The sequence below is a fragment of the Cyphomyrmex costatus genome, unplaced genomic scaffold (assembly GCF_001594065.2).
Source record: "Cyphomyrmex costatus isolate MS0001 unplaced genomic scaffold, Ccosl1.0 scaffold275, whole genome shotgun sequence".
In the NCBI taxonomy this organism is placed as follows: Eukaryota; Metazoa; Arthropoda; class Insecta; order Hymenoptera; family Formicidae; genus Cyphomyrmex; species Cyphomyrmex costatus.
The window spans coordinates 663,614-683,439 of NW_017276855.1; the positions used below are offsets into that span (position 1 = coordinate 663,614).

Genomic DNA, 19,826 nt, shown 5'->3' on the forward strand with positions numbered 1-19,826 from the left:
TAATATAGCGAATTCAGTTGGACGCATATTGATGCGTATTAAAGTGTGTGTGTACCATATGTGTGTTGTTCACTGATTTAATCTAAATATAAAAATAAAGTACAGAATTTTGAATTATAAAATACATATTTTAATTAGATAATAAAGTATATTAATTTTACGGTTTAATTTCTTTTTATATTAATATTAATTAGGTAAACATTTTTATATAAATTTACGTACAGCCTTAATTACGTACACTAGTGCACACTGAAGATGTCTAATCGAGTTTGCTAACTAATAGTAAGAAAGTACTCATGTACTACTGTTACTAAAAAATTGATTGAAAAATAAGATAAATGTTATTTTATGTTTCAGCGAGATATCAACCGCGAGCCACCCGAGTAGTTCAATTTCCTCGATCAAGATGAACTTACATAGGATTCTGCCGTGGATGTGGTGCTTCCTAATTACAAGTGAATGTTACAACGCAAAAAATAGAGGAGAGGATGGCTCGAAGTTGATACGTATTGATGGTGATATCATCCTCGGCGGGATCTTTCCGATGCACGAACAGGTATAATATAAGCTTCTTTATAATGTTGTTTTATAAGACTCGGAGTATCAATAATTGCGTTAGTCACAGATTTTCTCGGTAATTTCATAAAATAAACAATTCTGCAAAAGTATCTAAAAATTTGATTCTTTAAATTTATTCTATAAGATACAGATCTAAAAATAATTCTGTTAGCCCGTCAAAATAATTCCGTGGGAAATTAAAGCAGGATAAGCAATACTGCAAAAAGTTTTGACATTCCAGCAATTGAGCATTCTACATAATTATTTTGATAACAATTCAAACAAATATTTTTAGATCTGAATCTAGCTAAATATTTAGATACTTCAATAAAATCACTCTTTCCATAATTTAAAGTTTTTTAAAGTAAAATTTTGGTTGATCATATTTTTGAATTTTTTACGATAAATATCTTGGTAACTGGATTACAAAATAGAACTTTTATTAAAATATGTTTAAAGTAGAATGGAAAATAAGTGTTTATTATTCATTTACGTAATTCATTCATAATATGATTTTTATTTTCTATATTAAATTAATATTTACTAATTTTTTGAGAAATTTTTCTCGAAGTTTTTAGTTGCAAAAGTTAATTTTAGCTTGTAAAGAATAATTTTTAATAAAAATTTTTAATAAAAATAGAGAACATTACTGTTGTATATTATTATGTTATATATATGTATATTATAAATATACTGTAATTTCTTCACGATTTTATTTTGATAGGTAAAGTTGAATATATTATCTTTTATGTGTATAAAGATTAAATTGGTACGCAGTTTCTTTTATATTGGATCTCGCCTGGAGCGAGTAATGTACATACATCTCGACTTCGCTAGTCGTTGCACTTGTATCCACGAAAGTGTACTTTTACCTTATTCTGCACTCCTTCGTTTCAAATTGTCTTGCACCTATCGCGCTCTCGTCTTTCGAGCTCGTCCACTTGAAAATAACAAATATTTCAAATAAGAATGTATATATCAATCGCCAACAGCAAACAAATAAACGCATTTCATTAATTTTTTTATTGCTGAGTCCATTAATACTAACTAATGATGAAAACTTTTCATAATTATATCAAAAAATGAAATTAAAAGATTTTCAAACAAACGCTTTTATTTTTTAAAAGTCTAACTTTTTCTGTTTCCCATATTCCCCTCCTCTCCCATTTGCAAATATTATATATTAAAATTTAAAATAAATAATATATATAAGTATTTATAAACGCAATTTTATTGTACAGTTAATAAGAAATAAATATTAAAATTTTTCTTACATATCATTCTATAATTTACGCAAAATTCGTATTCCTAATTAAAATTATTTTTCTGTCCAAATTCCATTGTATGCATTATAGCAAAATATGATAAGCATGTGTTTAAAAAGAAACATGTTTAGAAAGAAAAAAGAAAAAGAAAGTGAACAAGATAATAATTGTGATCGAATCATATAACCAACCTCGTTTTATTTCAAATTTATTCAAGCGACACAAACAAATTTGGTCACATATTTAACACCTTGTGAGAAGTAATTTATTACTATATATTGTGTAGAAAATAAGTCAACTTTTGGAATTAGCAAGTATGTGTTACGCAACATGTAAAAGTTTGACGTAACAAACCCTGACTCTCGTTTGACGTCATATCATACTATAGGTATGTACACATATATACGGTTCAAATAGAATATAGGGTAACACCGTAGTCTCATCTGAGAGAATTGCAAATACATGTATATTGCAGATCGAAGTACACATGTGTGCGTCTTATCAAAATATTCTATTAAAAAGAAACAGAAAAAAAGGAAGAGAGAAAATAAATAAAAGCAGTTTTTGCGAAAATTACAGAGTTTTACTTTAATATTCTTTCGGCTAAAAACTGATTTTTCGGAATTTTCACGGAAAATTATTCACAATATTGTGAAGTATATAGCGCATCTGTCAAAAAAATATGTAATATTTATTTTAAATAAAAAAAAATAAGAAAAATAAACAGTCTAGTCACACTGCGCGGTCATATGCTACATGATTTTTATCGTACATTGTGGTAAAAAACCAAAAGTTTTTTTAAATATCTCGTTTTTATTATAAAAATAAATAATAAAATCAATATTAAAATAATAACTGAATTGTTAAAAAACATAATGTATAACAGGTAACTTATAATTTATAAGAGAAAATAACATTATATATACAGAATATAAACATTCTTAATGTAATTAAAGTTTAATATAATTAAAAACTATCTCATATTAAAACTACGCTGTGTATGTATCATGTAATTATTATTTTACATAAAAAAATTTCAGAATTTATTGATCAAAATCATTGAAAGAAAAAGAACCATTATTTTTAATATGAACATTCGAAATATCGTATATATTTTCTAAAAAATTTTATTTTGAAAAAATTCCTTATTTCGTTTACTTTTTCCCAATTTTAAATTCTTCCTTTCATATTCTTCCCGTATATGCGGCTAAGTTTGATTACTGCACAAAATGCGAAGTAAACATGCTTGTGAAACGTTACCTCTCAGTTATAGGTGGAATAATATCAAAAACTTTAAGCTGATTTATTGTTGTCGCGCAACTAGTTCGTGCAAAATAACCGCCGTTCGCCGAACTTCCTCACTAACGGATAACTTTCGTTCTCGCCAGTTGTTCTTGTCGCTCGATATAGTGAGCTCCTGTAACGAGCGACCTGGACTCGTGGATGATTAGTTTTTTGGGATAAATTTTCAGTGAAGCAATATCGCACACGCGCAACTTTTCCGGCGACGACATTAATATTGATTTTCTTCACAAATAACGACGAGCAAAAATTTATCATCGAAAAAAAGAATAAATCTTTTTTATTTTTAAAACTATTATTTTATTGCAATTTCAATATAACACGTAAATATTTTATTCTAAATATATATCTAATGTTCTATTTTATTTATGTACTAAAGAAGTCTTGAATATATTATTTATTAATCATCAATTGTGTTCTAATTTTATACTGTATAAAAACTTGTGAAAAAATTGCATGTTATATTTCTGGAATAAATTATTAGAGAAAATTGAGAAAATTAGAAAATTACACGCATTAACTTTCGTGATTGGGGGGGGGGGGGGGGGGAAATTTATACACAAACATATTCCCTACATATTCCGACTTTCAGCAAACAGATTTCGGATTGTTAAAATTAAAAGCTTTATTCCGGGAAAGAGCTTTGTAACTCTGGAAACGAATGGTCAGCGTTCCCAGCTGATTTCACAAACATTAAAATCAGCGCAGCGGTAGAATCGTGTTGCTAGAATTTATGAGCGTGTTTGGCCGGACTGTGTATTTTTCGGTTTGACGAGATCCCTCCATACAGCTGTAGTAACACGCGGATTTACAGTATTACGCCGTATCCACAACTTTCCTCGTACTCCTTGAACTCGATGTCAACAGCGTCGAGCAGCGCATTCGACCGTGGTGCTCGAGAATACGAGGGGTTGAAGTCTCTGTCATTTGATCTTTCGGTCCCATGACGCCAAGTCGTGCTCGTACACGTGCCATTGTAGCTAGACATTGTACAAATGAATGGCCCCGGGGAAATGTAGGACATTAATCCATCGAAATTGAACGTCTATCTTATTCTTTGCTATCGCTCTTTTGGAGCTACGTTATTCCGATCGAAAATTATCGTGTTTGCATCGACATGTTCGAATTGTCCACGTTTGCAATATTTGAACGTAATATGTGAAATATGTAGTGAAAAAGTAATATTTAATTAACAAAGAAAAAGTGATTGTACATTTAAAGTCTTGTTAAAATATGTCCTACACGGTACATTACATGATATTATTACTTTATTATATAAATACAAAGTGGATAACTGTAAAAATATAAATAATATCTAAAAAGTGTATAAATAACAATAAATAAAAGTAAATAGATATATATATAATGTTTAAAAGTTATATATACTACTGTACTAGAGAATAAAACAAATTGGATAGCATGTACACATTTATTTGCCTGATTGTTTCCAGGTCGCAGGTTCCATTGGCCAGTCACCATGCGGAGCCGTGAAAGAAGAGAAGGGTGTGCAACGATTGGAAGCCATGTTATTCGCCCTGGACCAAATTAACGCTGATACAGAACTCCTGCCGAATACAACATTGGGTGCTCTCATCCTCGACTCCTGCAGTAGCGACACTTACGCTTTAGATCAAAGCATGGAGTTTGTTAGATCATACATGAATCAAGTAAGTGGCATTTTCTTCAGCATGACAGTATTTGCTAAATTTCACTATAATTTTTAGTAAAGTTTTCAAGCACCAAAAAGAGCTGATAAGTGCTCTTTAAATCGTTAATGTCCTCTCAGTAGGTTTATATTGTTTATAAAAAGGAAAACTTCGTATTTTACAGAAATTATATTTCACATATATTTTAGGTATCGTATTTTTCGTATTTGATCGAATCAGGGTAATTCGATTTAGGTTCGAGATAAAAAAAAGGACGACAATATGATTTTCAAATAAATTTAACGATCAATATCCGATTGTTCTCACGCGCGATAGTACGCTCTATTGCGTGCACTCTGCCACTGCTTATTTCGTTAAATTACACGGAAATTGCGTTATTCCATGTCGGTTTTGAGATAAAAGATTCAATCTATTTGACGTAAAACAGACCGTGCGGTTATGCAGGGGAAGAATTTATGACTCGGCGGTCTTGCGAAAATACGGATAGAAATTTGATCGAGAGGAACGCTCAGGACGCATGATCGCACATTACTTCCTTCTTTCCTTGCTTTCTTCTGTCTTCTAGACATTTGTTCTCTTTATAGACTCAATAACAAGCTTTATCGTGTCGAAGCTCAATCTCCAATATGTTTTTGAGTTAAGAACGCTTTCTGTTCTCTAAGATGCAGTGGAAAATTTATGGATTCGAGGAAAGGTTCCAAAAGTCGTTCCTCTTTATTGATAATCACTACAAATGCATTCGCTTGGAATACAGCTTTTTGCTATGTATTAATTAATTTTACTCTCTTCTTCTATAGTTAGTATATTTTAGTAAAATTAAAACTCATAATGAAATATAGGGTTCAATAAGATTTTAATTTAAGACACTAGCAAGATATGTAACATTGAAAACTCAAGAATTATAAAGAATTGTGGTATACTTTATGACATGATTTCAGTCAAAATTATTAGGTCGAAAAACATATTAAAGAGGCGGTAGGAGATGAGAGCAAGACTGATAATTTTGAGCTTTCAGCCTCGGGGTAGTTAGTTATCTTTTCGAAATTTTCATACTACATACGTCGGCGCTATCATGTCTAGTTTTTAACAAAGTGAGCGTATCATAAAACAGATAAGGTTGTTCGCGTACTTTCGTTCTGGAAATTTCCAAAGTTTAGCAACAGTAATGACGGGCCGCTTTAGTTGGTTATCCATGCCGAAGTGGCGGCGAGAGACGATTGGATAACATCTTCCGCAAAGCTGATTAAATGCAACAACTCCCAGTGCTCTCGCCACTTCGCTCAATGAACGACCAACGTCAAAACTTGTTTTGTGAGGATGGGAATTCACGGATATATCTCTTACATTATACATACTCCTTTCTCGAATTAATTTTATTTATAATTTTTTTATAAACTGAGTTTTAATTTTATAAAATATATTTAATAAATTTTATGTTAAACCAAAAATGCTATTTTTTGCTCCATAAAGTAAATGTCAGTTTTATGTTCTATAAATTGTAATTCTATAAATTGCAGCATATACTTTTACTCATAATTGTGTAATGTTATCAAATTTATACACATTATAATAATGTGTTACGATCTGTATTAATGTGTTTATGCGTGTACGTTATATAAGAAATATAGTAAATTTTGTCAAATATGTATATTAAACTATTCAGTTGAGATTCTATGAAATATTTTAAGAATGATGCTTCTAACTTCATTAAAGGCTTACACGAGAATAAGATTTATGCGCAGAAATATAGATATGTTATAAATTTTTTCTCATCTAATTATGAACAGTGTTTTTGTTTTCTAATCCTTGTTCTCTTGTAAATTATCGTTTATACAGTTTTATACTTTGACATAAAATCGATTTAATATATTTTTACATAAATTTAAAAAAAGGATACATACACGTGTCAGTGTTATTAGATGTAGCTATGTTATAGAGTACGTGAAAGAGATATAATAATAAAATTGCTATTTTTATATTAAATTTTTTTAAATGCTTTTATTTTCAAGAATTTAATATTGTAAAAATTTATTTTAATTTTTATACATAACGTCGAAAAATTTGTAGCAAAGAGAGAGAGAATGTCATACTGCAAATTGAATTAACTTACAGATCAATTTTTATGTAAACAATTGTGGTATTGGATAAAATTAATTATCATTGGTTTTGCTGAATATAAAAGAATTAAAGCAGTAAAATAATTTATATATGTAAACGACCTACACACAAACACAAATGTTTTATATGATAGATGAGAAATTTGAAAAATTTACTTTTGAGATAATTATTTGTAACTATCTTGTAAATAATAAGAAAATTATGTAGAAGCATTATTTTATATTATAAATCTTAATGATCATAAACCACATACTAGATATTATTTTTAAGCCACTTTATTTATACGATATTTATTTTATATTTCAAAATGTAACCTCGATATTCACTCATTATGTCACCACGATCCTGAGTATATGGTAAATGCACGATAAATATGTATCGATAAAAATTATACATCTACGATGAATCCAAATCGCTACGTCGCGTCCCTGTCGCGAATATTACAAAGTACAACGGCGCCGAGTCTTGTGAACTGAAGTGGTAATACCCGTAAATATTTATCGCTTAGTCGCGCCAAATGCGATCGGGTCGCTTACGTTCGAGAGACGCGATTCCACCCGCGAATCTATGCGCCCCAATCCTTGCACTTACAATTACATCAGTAAATGCCAATGACGGATGAAAACAAAGTAAATATTTATTAACGTAGTTGAGATACAAGCCGCTTTTTGTATACGCGGCTACTCGAAGTCGGGGCCACTCAAGCTGAGGTCGCGTACCGAAGAGGAGACACGATCGATCGATCGGTTTTCCTCCCTTTATTCAGCGTGAGTCAGCTGTTAGATTTTCCGTACTATTATACGGACACTATAAACGAATGCGTTTTTTTTTCTTTACGTGCGATAAGACCAAGTGATACGCTTAATATAAATACTGTTGCCGAAATAGGGGATGATGAATATAGAATATACGATTTATAACAAAGAAATATCAGATATCGGAAAATTTTTATTTTAAGTATATGTAACAATAATAATTTATACAATTTTGCATGTATTGAATACACATGGATAAAATTTACAGCAACTTAAAAAATAAAACTAACCATGCTAAGCAAAGAGTAATTGAAAGTGTTAAATGAATACATTTTGTTTCTCTCTCTCTCTCTCTCTCTCTCTCTCTCTCTATTTAAACAAATAATTCACTTTAAATGTCAAGATTATTTCAGTATATAAATTGATGGTATATAGAAATGCTTTCAGAATATCATAAAATAGCTTAAAATATAAGTTTCGCAACATTGAATATTATACTATCTTTAATTCAAAAAATAAAATTTTGGACAAAATGCATTTTGGAAATCTGCTTCAAATATTATTAAAATAAAAGTTAAAAATATATAAGTATAAACATTATATTCATTACATTTATAATATATTTATAATATGAATTATATATTAATTATTTTAAACATAATAATATTTTCTAAGTCTTTTCAAATGCATTTAAGAACATCAACATACATTTATAAAGAATCACAATGTTCCATTGTTGGACTATTCGTATGTCGGAGTTTTCGGGAAGATTATTCTATTATATTATATACAAAGCATTTCTATAATTAATTGCTTTTCAGAGTGATAAAGGAAAAGGTTGAAAATAAAGTAGAAATTATGCACGGAAGAAACGTCTTTCATGATTTTCAATCACATAATAATTAAAGAGAGAAATAAGAGTTTTATATTACTTTCTCTTTATACATACCTCTAGTTAAAAAATTTCTATGTATTGTATCTCTTTGTGATGATTTTTACGTAATAAATTGTTCACAATAGTTCTGTTAAAAAATTCTTGCCAATACATTGATTTACTTATTTTATTTGTATAGATAATGTATATTCCAATAACAGTGCATTATCATGAATCACAGTTTTCTTAATATCTTAAAAATAATTTTATTGAGAAAAATTTTTTTAAATAAGTTCAATTTTGTTTGAAAATCGCTATAGTTTTAGACAATAGAATAATTCAATATTTTACGTTTAACGCTATAGAACTGTAAATAAGCTTGAAGATATCAACGATTAATTAAATTCAAATTAAAAAACTTTTTTAATTTTGCTCTTTAGACTGATTCAATTAATTTATTCACGTTATGTAAGGTAGTAATGTAAAACATTCCACGCATATTAATGCATATTATGTCTGTTCACAAGTTATAATGAAATTCTGTACATTTAACTAAATTTTATTTGCTGACATGAATCATATCTACACGATTCAACTTGTGCATATTGTGTAAGGCAACGTCAGATTAAGTTGTATTAATTTTTATTATATATTTTTGCGTCAGATGTTCGAATGAAATCACTGCAATCGACCTGGTTCTGTCTCAATGGACAATGGCCGCTGGTTCCTAAATCATATGCCCCGACGTCAGCGTCATGACGTAACTAAATAGGGTTTGCGGTTATAACTGGGTCGGTCGTCGGTGGAGGAAATGAAAGGAAATAGATTAAATTATTATGTCAAGTATGTGTACGAGCCTGATAGGACGATAAGGACGCACGTGCGTGGATTATTTATCGAGCTCTTAATCACCAGCAATTTTATATGCTCTCGTGAAAAATTTTGGTAGCGTGATATATGTATAATACTCCAAGTAAGCGTAACAAAATATAATTTGAAAAGCGACACAAAATCAGGAGAGGCTATTGAGTTGGTTAAAAAGTTATAAATTGCTACTGACCTCGTCAAACTATTTTTCAACTCTGATTAAAAAGTTATGAATAAATAGTGCGTGCATCACGTTTGATAAGTCATTTAAAAAAGCTATTTTTAAATTTAATCAAGAGTTCCGGATTTATTAAAGACGAGATATAAAATAAATTATATAAATAAGCAGAAAAAAATAAAAGTCTCATAAATAATATTTGCGCTCTTTTTAAAGTTTTAATCTTAGTAAGTAGGATCTCTTCATAAAATTTTATTAACATATAGGAATTACAGTCTTTTTATATGACAAGTCTTCGATTTTATGATCAAGTATGAATAATATGACATACTTCATAATTTATCGGGAATAACTACTGTATGAAGATATTAGTTTCCGATTGATTTTCCTATGGCAAATTTTATTCATATATCAATACGAGACTCATTGGAAAACAAATAGAGTAAATCGAATGTAATGTCAGCATTCCCGGCACGGCAGTTGCAGTGAGAAATTGCAGTTGGGAAGTGCAGTGAGAAGAACAAATGCATGATAATGCAAACACGTACGTATGTATTCTTAGCTTCCTTTTCGAAAAATTAAGTTCACTTCAATTAAAGTCGTACAGCTTACTTTTAAATAAACAATAAATAAGTTAATTAAAATGCTTTCAATTTGTGTAAAAACTCGATTATCTATATAACAATTTTTCAAACATGTTTTGTATTTTTGAATAAATTGTTTAAGATAAATGAGTGTGGTGATTGCTTGTATTACAATTCAGTGAAGTAAAAATAATTCAATAATGATCTTTGTACATGTAAAATCTTAAAAAAGTTATTTGCCGTAATTATTATATATACATACGCGTATTATTATATGTATACAATTTATACACATACTAAGTTATAGTATTTTTCTGAAAAATTTTTATTACTTTAAATAGCGAGAGAATCAATATTATTTGTCACAGTTGAAAAATTTTCAACTGTGAAGAATGAAAGATAATATTTGAAAATCCGAAATTATCAAAGTTACTTTTAACGTATCATTTCTTCAGAAACTAAAAAAGTTTTGTGGCAAACAGGGTACATAGTTTACAGAAGAAATACCAAGACTCGAGGATATTTATCAACATTAAAGTTCACGAATATAAAATGCATAATACTTAGTAAATACATGTCAATGTTTGAAAACTGTGAGGAATCTCGTGATTTAAAAATATGAAAATGTTTATCCATTTGTCTATCTTCTTCTCTTGTTTAGAAAATAAAAGCATTTAAATTAAATAATAATACGTAAGTATAATAATGCATAAATATAAATTATTTCTATGTACAAGCATTTATAAAACGCACTCGTCATGCTATTTTAATTATTCTTTAATGCCAATTATTCTGCTCATACATTACAATAAAATATTGGTATTGATTTCGCGTAATCCTTTCACCAAACATTATTCAGCAATCACCATCGTGCATTGCTGACCCTTTCGTCCCAGTAGAATTTAACTCAATCATAGCGATAACTACGTGTCAACATGCAGAATGAAAGGTAAAGTTGCGAATGGGAGTCCCACAGGTGCGTTGCAATGTTCATTAGGCTGCATGCGGAGGACAGTCAGCTTCCGGGAAGAAGCACAAGTTTATCAACTGTCTGCGAACACCATGTCGAAATCTGTTCGCAAATATTAGATAGTTTCTGCAATATCGCGTTTCACGCATAGCTAACGTTGGGGCGCACGTTTACAGTGTATTATCATGAAAATTCAAGATGAGTACAGTAAATATTTACAATTCTGTATATGAAATATGGTAAACTCTAATATTTAGTGTCTGTAAAGTGATTATGCGATAACTATTCCTATATCATGGAATATGGTATGAATAATCATAATATTGCATGATTATTTTACTTATTATTATATTAATATTTAAACGTATTGTGACTGTTATTGGTAAGTTTTTTTGAATCTTGTCTTTCATTAATTTTATTTTGTACATCTTGTTATATTAATTTTTACAGAAAGTTTCATAACTCACCAATTATCAATCTTTCATTAACAATGTCTTCATTTTCTACAATAAATTTATTCACAAGATGATTTAACAAGATGAATCGAAGTCTAAAGAGGACTCAATTAGAGAGTCGAAACTGGTCATATATTTGATGTAATGTATGTAGTTTTATTTTACAAGTAAATTTGTTATCAGTTTTATTTAATTTGACTCTTACTTTGCCCTTATACTATGATTGATTACTTATTGTTGTTTTCTAAAAATATATGTACTTACAACCTACATATAATGTTCATATTTGTAATAGTATAAAATATTGGACTATAGGGAAATTTCGCAAGAATCTTAGGTAATTTGTTGAAGTATAAGATAATATATAAAATATATGAAATTTGAACGCATTGTTTACGTGTCATATTAAAATTCAAATAAGAGAGAATTGTCAAATAACTGTCGCTACTATTTAATGATTTCGAAGCGAATTCGAAAATTAATTTAAGAATTAAATTATTTATGATAGTATACCGCGGTAGTGTATTAGAGTTGCGTTTCAAGACTGACAATCGTGCGGCGCGCAGTTTGGGGGGACTACATATATATTAATATATAAACTCACGCGAAATTATATACAAGCAATTAAAGATCCAAGCTAGACTATTATAGGCTTTGTATTCGTATTAGTTAAATTATTATTAATTATTAGTTAATTTATTATTTATAAAAGTCTTTGTGGCAATCGCAAGGTGTAGAAAGTTGCGTAGTTGTTCTCTGCCAAAGATTCAAGTTTAAATGTACTCGAAATATGCAGCATACCGTATTAGATTTTATTTAATCGTCATTTCTTAGAAGACAATAACAAACTACTGAGTTTTATATTTCATCTTGATTGAGATTCCGCTTTAACGAAATCGTTACATCTACAGAAGAGGTCTCTGACAAGGGAGAGCGAACTTGAGAAATAAAAAGTGTATAACTAACACAAGTGTAATGGCAATAGCATAACATTTTGTTAAAATTTTTACAAAATGGATTTTCTTATTATAATCATTCATTTGCTATTTATTCACCACTTAAATAGCACAGAGAGAGTTCAAAAAGAATTTTAAAAAGAATTTAATCTTATGTCATATCAATTCTGAGTTCGTTTTCAGATGCAAAAAGAATTCTTTTCAAAACTTTTCAGAAAACGAATTTTTTTGCATATCAAAATAAATTCAGAATTGATGACATAATATGACTAAATCCTTATTTAATCCTTTTTGTTATTTATTAAGCTTTATGACATTATGACATAAAGCTTTTTCTGTCACAATTAAAAAATTGTAATTCCTTCATCTCGTGGTATCTCATATGATATTATATATAATATAAATATTTTGAGATTAAGATTTATTAATAACAAAGTTTGTGTTAAAAATTTTACGATGGAGTCACGATGGCGGCACTATATATTTTACTCGTCAAGAGAACGATATTGTAGCCGTAGCCAATGGAGCGTCGACGGCGACATCGTTTGACTCGATGACGATCGCGTCATATCCGACTAGGTGAAATCGCTGGAATGGTTTTACCATTTATTTTGAAATCGCCGCTTTACCTCTATGTTGACCTCAATCTATTATTCGTATCAATTTACAATATTGTTCACTTTTCGACTCGGTTAGTCGGTCAAACAATAATTAAACAAAAATCTAACGACAATTCCATCAAGCATTCGCACAAATTCTATCGTCGAACATGATATACCACTCAAAAGCGAGACACTAATGAAGCAGTCACGGATAGCCTGCCAATTAAATGTATACTGTAAAAAATAAAATGTTAATTTTAACTCAAAGACGTTGAGTGGATTTTTTGAGACGTGCAAAAATATTAACATTAACACAAAAATGTTTATTTTTGCACGTCTCAGAAAATCCATTCAACGAGTTAAAATTAACATTTTATTTTTTACACAGTGTATATACGAATAAAAAAGAGAATGACGTACATACACGTGCGTTTATATGTATATGCATGTATATTCGCGAGACTAGGAAAGTGGAGAAGAAAGATCGCATCTCATGCCGCGTCACGATCAATCGCGGTGATGGATAAGACTAATTACTTTCATGACTCAATGTGCTAGCTTTTACTTTTTGCGCTTTTGTCGACTTGTGCCGTTAATGTAAAATGTTTTTAATAGTGCCTTTAATGTGGATAACTTGTATTGTTTTATGATAAATTATTTTATAATAAACAGACTATATTTCCAAAAGACATTGATAAATGTTATTTTACAACTTTCAGTATATATTCCATTATTTTATAACAATTTTTATACATTGAACTTAATTAAATCTAAAATTAGAACATAGCAATTAAATAAGATAAAAATAAGGAAAGAACTTATTAAAAACTTTTAACAACTTATAATTGATCGATAAACTTGACAGTATTTAATTATTATTTATAGATTTAAATATTACATTACATTAACGTTATAGATCAACATTTTATCACAGATTATATTTCAATAATAAGAGCAACATATTACGTTATATAATACATATTGTTACTAAATTTGCAGTTAATATTTTAAATTTAAAGCAATATTTTAATTAAAAAACTTATTTTATATATTGAAGAATTATACAAAAATTAGATAAAAGTAATCTCCTTGCACGACGAAAATTTTTATACATTAGATAGAAATGTTTTAAATAATACTATTTATTTTTAAGGTATAGATTATTATATTTGTGAATTACTTAATGCAATATTTATGATGCACTTGAAATAATTTATTATTGCACTATTATAGTTGGCTTTTTGTAGAAGAATCATTTATTTCATATCAATTTTTTTTACAACTTTCAGTATGTTATTTTTAAATAAATCTTGATAATTAATTTTTATAACATTTTTAGAAATAAGAATTGTATAATATTTGTGAAAATCGAATAATCGTTATTGTTAAAATGTTTTGAAAAATTGATGTGCGCGCGCGTATGTGTGATGTGTTTAGAAATACATTTTTAATCATTATATTTAATATATATATATATATATATGTGGTAATGTGAGATTTAGTAATTATTTTATTGTAAGTATATTATGTGTGATATGTTTTTCAGTATCGAGATATTGTAAAATATTCTGATCGCGGAGTTATATTATATATATTTATATATAATACTTCAATGATGTCAGATTTTACAAAAATATACGAATAATTGATATATATGTTCATTCTATGCTTTTGTCCAATATGTTATAAAATATTCACTACAAAAATAATTAAATTTTAAACTATTACGGAAATGTAAAGTATTTGAATATAGTAGACAAAAGTGTGTGCTATTTTGGAGAACATTAAATTGAAGCGGTTTTCGTATGGGTTACGGTAAAAAAAACTGCTTAATGGCTTGCCAGAGTACACTGGTATCATGTAACGTCTTGTAATTACAGTCTGTCTGCTTTTCTTGCACGGATATCGGTTTCCGATAATGCGCTCTTTTCTTCATCAAAGTATTCCGAAGTTTTAAAAGCAATGTATAGAAAGTATTTTTACTTGAGTGTTACTTTTCGCAAATAAACGCAGCGGACTTTATTCGACATATTTCACAGAATAATGAAGAATTCGAACAATAGTTCTACCTCATTAAAATATATTTTATAACCGTTATTAGCAAGTTGAGTAGCAGATATAGAAATTCATTATTTATACATATATATATAAATCTTATTTTATGTGATAATGTGTGATAAATAATATTTCAGTAGATATTACTTGCAGTAAAAAAGGTGGTATTATAGCATACATTTATATTTTATACAATAACTTGATTAATAATCAATAATAATTAAAACTTAACTATTACATTCGTCAAAGTGTTGTTTAAGCAATTGTAGGTTCAATGTTACGAAACATTTATTACTTAAAACTTTTATAAAAATGTAGCAACATTGTGTAATGACTGAAAAAGAAACAGGGATGGTATTATGATCTCCCACAAAAACAGATTTGAAAAATTATGCTAAAAGAACACAGTATATATTTATAAAATTCACAAAAAAAAATGTTATAAAATGTATATAAATGTAGTACATATAATACCTTTTTCTACACATAGATTTCAGTATTAAAAATTTATAGTACATATAATATAAACTATGAATTGAAAGTAGAGCTTCAATTTATTTATGGAATAATTATTTTCATATGAAAATCTCGAAAAAGAGAGAAGTTATTAACGATCGGCACGCACAAAAAACCGCATTAGCAAAATGCCATGTCATTGTATAACTTTGTATAATTCGAAATGTATGTTCGAAATGCTTGAAAGTGCGTTACAACAAATGCTAGCTGTATGTATTATAGGATATATTGACGTCATGGTATCCCAGCAAGCTATTTAACAAATAATTCTATATATAATAATTCGAATTTATTGTTTCTCTTTTATTTTTTTGACTCTACGCGATTAAAATTTTAATGTTATGACTCTTAATTTGTCTTTTTAGTCTATTACTTTATGTTTTATACTAAGAGTTCTTTACCTTATTTATTTATTATTATTAGAATTCGCCACTTAATAGAGATATTAAAAGGAACTCTTATATTAGTCATAACATCACTTTTTTTTCTAACGTTTAATATTTCTTGCAATTTAATATTCAATAATAAATTAAGAAATTTGAACTTTTTTATATATCACAATAGACTTTATTTTCTTTAAAAAAAACGTGAAATTGTGCAATTTTATGCAATAAATGCGCATTTTTAATCTCATTATTTAAATAATTAATAATAGATACAAACTTTCTAAATTTCTTACAGTAAAATGTCACTCTTAAAATGAAAATACTGCTATTGACAAAAAAGTTAAAATATTTGCACTATTAAATAAGATTTTTAGCAGATTTTTACTCTTTTTTTTTAGTTAGATTTACTCCAAAAAAGAGAGTAAGATTTTTAGGTGTTTCTGTATATATAAATAGCGGTAAAGTCTGTAGAAAAAAATTATTGCGTCATAAGTAAAATTGCAGATGATGTTAAAAAGTAGTGTGTAAAAATTGAATGTAAGTGTCAACGATAACGGACTAATACGTACTTTCTAAAACGACGATATAGAACATATGATACTGCAAAGAGTGCAAAGTCAAATATTGTTAATTATCGGTAAACAGGATGCAGATTTTCTGTTTGTTTGGAGACTGTTTATTTGGTTAATGTTATTTTCTATTTTTATTGTATTTATAATGATGCATAATAACATTAACTCGATGAATGTTTATACAAAGGAAATTATATAGATTGTGCATTTTACTGACAATGATATAATACGCGGGTGCGTTTGTTCGAATCGAAATCAAGCAAAGTTAAGTTTCGCAAAGTCCTGCTGTTGTCATTGTACCTATTCCCTTGTTGTCTGTACGAGAGAACTTAAGTTTTGTCGATATTTGATTTAACTACCTAGTTTCACTGACGGCTGCTCTTGTAGCGCGAGTTTTATGACGCTACTTTACGCGTGTTGCGCAGAATGCAATTTCAGAAACTTTCCGACTTTCTCGCTAGGTTTATACGGCATCGAGCGACCATCGCGCGTAGAGGAGTAAAAACTGTCGCGAAACAAAATCGCTGGCTAAACGGGATTTGAGAATTCAGCAGGCTATGGATTTAAGGACAAAAAGAAAGTAGGTGTCTTAAGCTACAAAGATTCAAAAATCCAAGAGTTTCAGAAGTATGCTAATGCGATCAACTAAATTTTATATTTAAAAAATTTCATTTAATTTAATTCAATATAAAAATAACTGTTTAAACATTCAAACAATAGTTGTTTAGACAAATAGTCACAAAACGGTTGTTTAAACATCCAAATAAAAATCAAGAATAGTTTTAACAGCATGCAAGTAAAAATGTTAATACGTTTTTACTAAAAAGATCAATTTTGAATCATGCCAGAATCAAAATGGAATTTTACGCATTCTGCACTCCACGTGCACATATTTCTATTTCTATAGAGCAGTAACTTGGATTAAATGAATTACATGTGGATTATGTTACTTCAGTTAGGTTACTTCAAAGAAAGTTGTTTATCAGTAAGAGCAAAGTTTCGTTAGCTTCCCTTATTAGTTTCAAGTTGCCTTGCGGTGCATCAAGTTTAACCAACGTTGCAAGAATTATAACGAGAAATTTCTTATTACGCAATGTGTAAATATAGTATCTCATACATAAGATAAAAGAAGAAAATTTGTGATTAGTTTTTATGTTGCTAATTATATTCTTTAAACGCACAGTTGTTTATTAGATTATGTTACGCGCGCGCGTTACTACTCTTGTATTATATATAATATTAGGAAAATATCTTTTAGTTATGGTAATATTTAAAACTTATATAATATATTAAAAAAAATATATTATAACTTCGTATAAGTATTAAGTAAACCAAAGAAATTTTTTCAAATAATAAAGCAAGGAGAGTGTACTAAAGCTGAAAAAATCAGCATGTAAACTTAATATATTCAAAGAACTTTATCAACCTAGAGCAACTTCGGCGTTCTCAATGACGGCATTGATCACCGTGAAAAGTTGTGAGAAAACCACTTTGACGACGAAAACTTTGGATAAGAAAAAGTGATTGACATGTACGTTCGTGAAAATTGGAGAACGGTGGCCCATGAAACCCTAACGGGACGTCACTATCGATCATCGTAATCTTCCTCTACTCACTTCACTTCCTTATCATCCTCTAATCGTCCTAAGTGCCGAAAATTACCACCCAGCAATATGACCGTACGATTAATACTCCTATCTAATTTCGAAGAAAACATAAAACTACGTTTACAGTTAGATTGTATTAAGCAAAAAATTATTCATTTTTTAAATAAGCAAATGTCACATTATTTAATTCAATACAATTTCTTAAAGGTGTAAAATTAGTTATTATAGACATATATAAATGATTAATAAAAAAATTAATAAAATATTATTAATATAAAATGTAAAAGCTCTTTTTTATTTTCACGTACTAGTAATATATAAAAATGTTTTTTTGCAATTTATTTTTGCATTTTTACACGTGAAGTAGAACAAGAAATAGAATTATATACGCGCATAGAAAATCATTTGGATTTAATTGTTCAAACATTTTTGTTAAAAAATGATATAGTAATATCACCCACGAATACATATTCACAGATACGTATATATTGTTTGTAATTAAAAAATGTTATATATATACTCGTATGATTAAATATTGTCCAGAATATATCCAAAATACCTTCCAAAATACATATTATAGTATGGAAAGCAGTATCTCGCCCTTGTTGATCAAAGCTTATATTTACATTATGAAATCGTCCTATTCGAATCAACGAATCAAACACATCAATCATTAGTGAAGTTGGTTAACTCACATAAATTTCTATAAAAATGATATTTCAATAACAGTTTATGCGTCCAGGAAAACGATATAATTGTTCATATATAAAATTTATTATCTTTACGTTGTAACCTTACAAATATAAGTATACACTATAGTATTTCTTTGAACAGAAGATATAATATATCAAAAAATATAAGATAATCAAAGAAGATATATCGCGATTGTAGGAACATTTTTAAATAAATTTCTTAGATTTATATTTTTTTTCACAGTTTACCTATCAAAAATTTTTGCTAAATGTTCAGTTAATTAAGACTATTTCTTTTTAATTTTAACGTTAAATATTTTATCTTAACATAATACTTACTAACAATTAATTACTGTAATAAATTTATTGTAAATTAATTGAGAGAGAGAGAGACCCATTTGCTTTTTTAAATTATATTTTTACAGGTGAGTTTATTTCTTGTGTTTCAAATTTTTATCTATTCTTCTAAAACATCCAACAAAATTAACATTGGAAATTAACATGACTCTTTGTTAATCAATTTATTGCAATCTGTTATTCACAAGAGAGGAATGCGGATATTTTATTGAAAGTGCAGATCCTTTATGCTCGGAAATTACCTCGAATCTGGATCCACCTACGACAATTACAATACGACAAACGTATCTTTATTATCTCTATTTTTCCTTAAATTAAAGAATTTTACGTTGGATTTTACTATACCACGACTATTCCATCATAGATGGAAACGACATTAGATTTTTATTTATAATACGATAAGTTTTTTGTGCGATATATTTTCATGCGAGAATTATATCGCAAGAATTCTTTAATTTAATAATAACAATATAAACTACATAAAAGTGTA

The 19,826-nt window shown here is 28.4% G+C and overlaps 1 protein-coding gene across 1 annotated transcript in view; it reads left to right on the forward strand.

The window, feature by feature from the left end:
- Nucleotides 1-406: 406 nt before the first annotated feature.
- Nucleotides 407-19,826, forward strand: part of LOC108774804 (metabotropic glutamate receptor 8) — a 78,174-nt gene continuing 58,754 nt past the window's right edge. Inside the window, exons 1-2 of the mRNA XM_018541003.1 lie at nt 407-556; nt 4,577-4,792. Coding sequence (XP_018396505.1) covers nt 407-556; nt 4,577-4,792 — 366 coding nt within the window. The remainder of the gene's footprint in view (nt 557-4,576; nt 4,793-19,826) is intronic.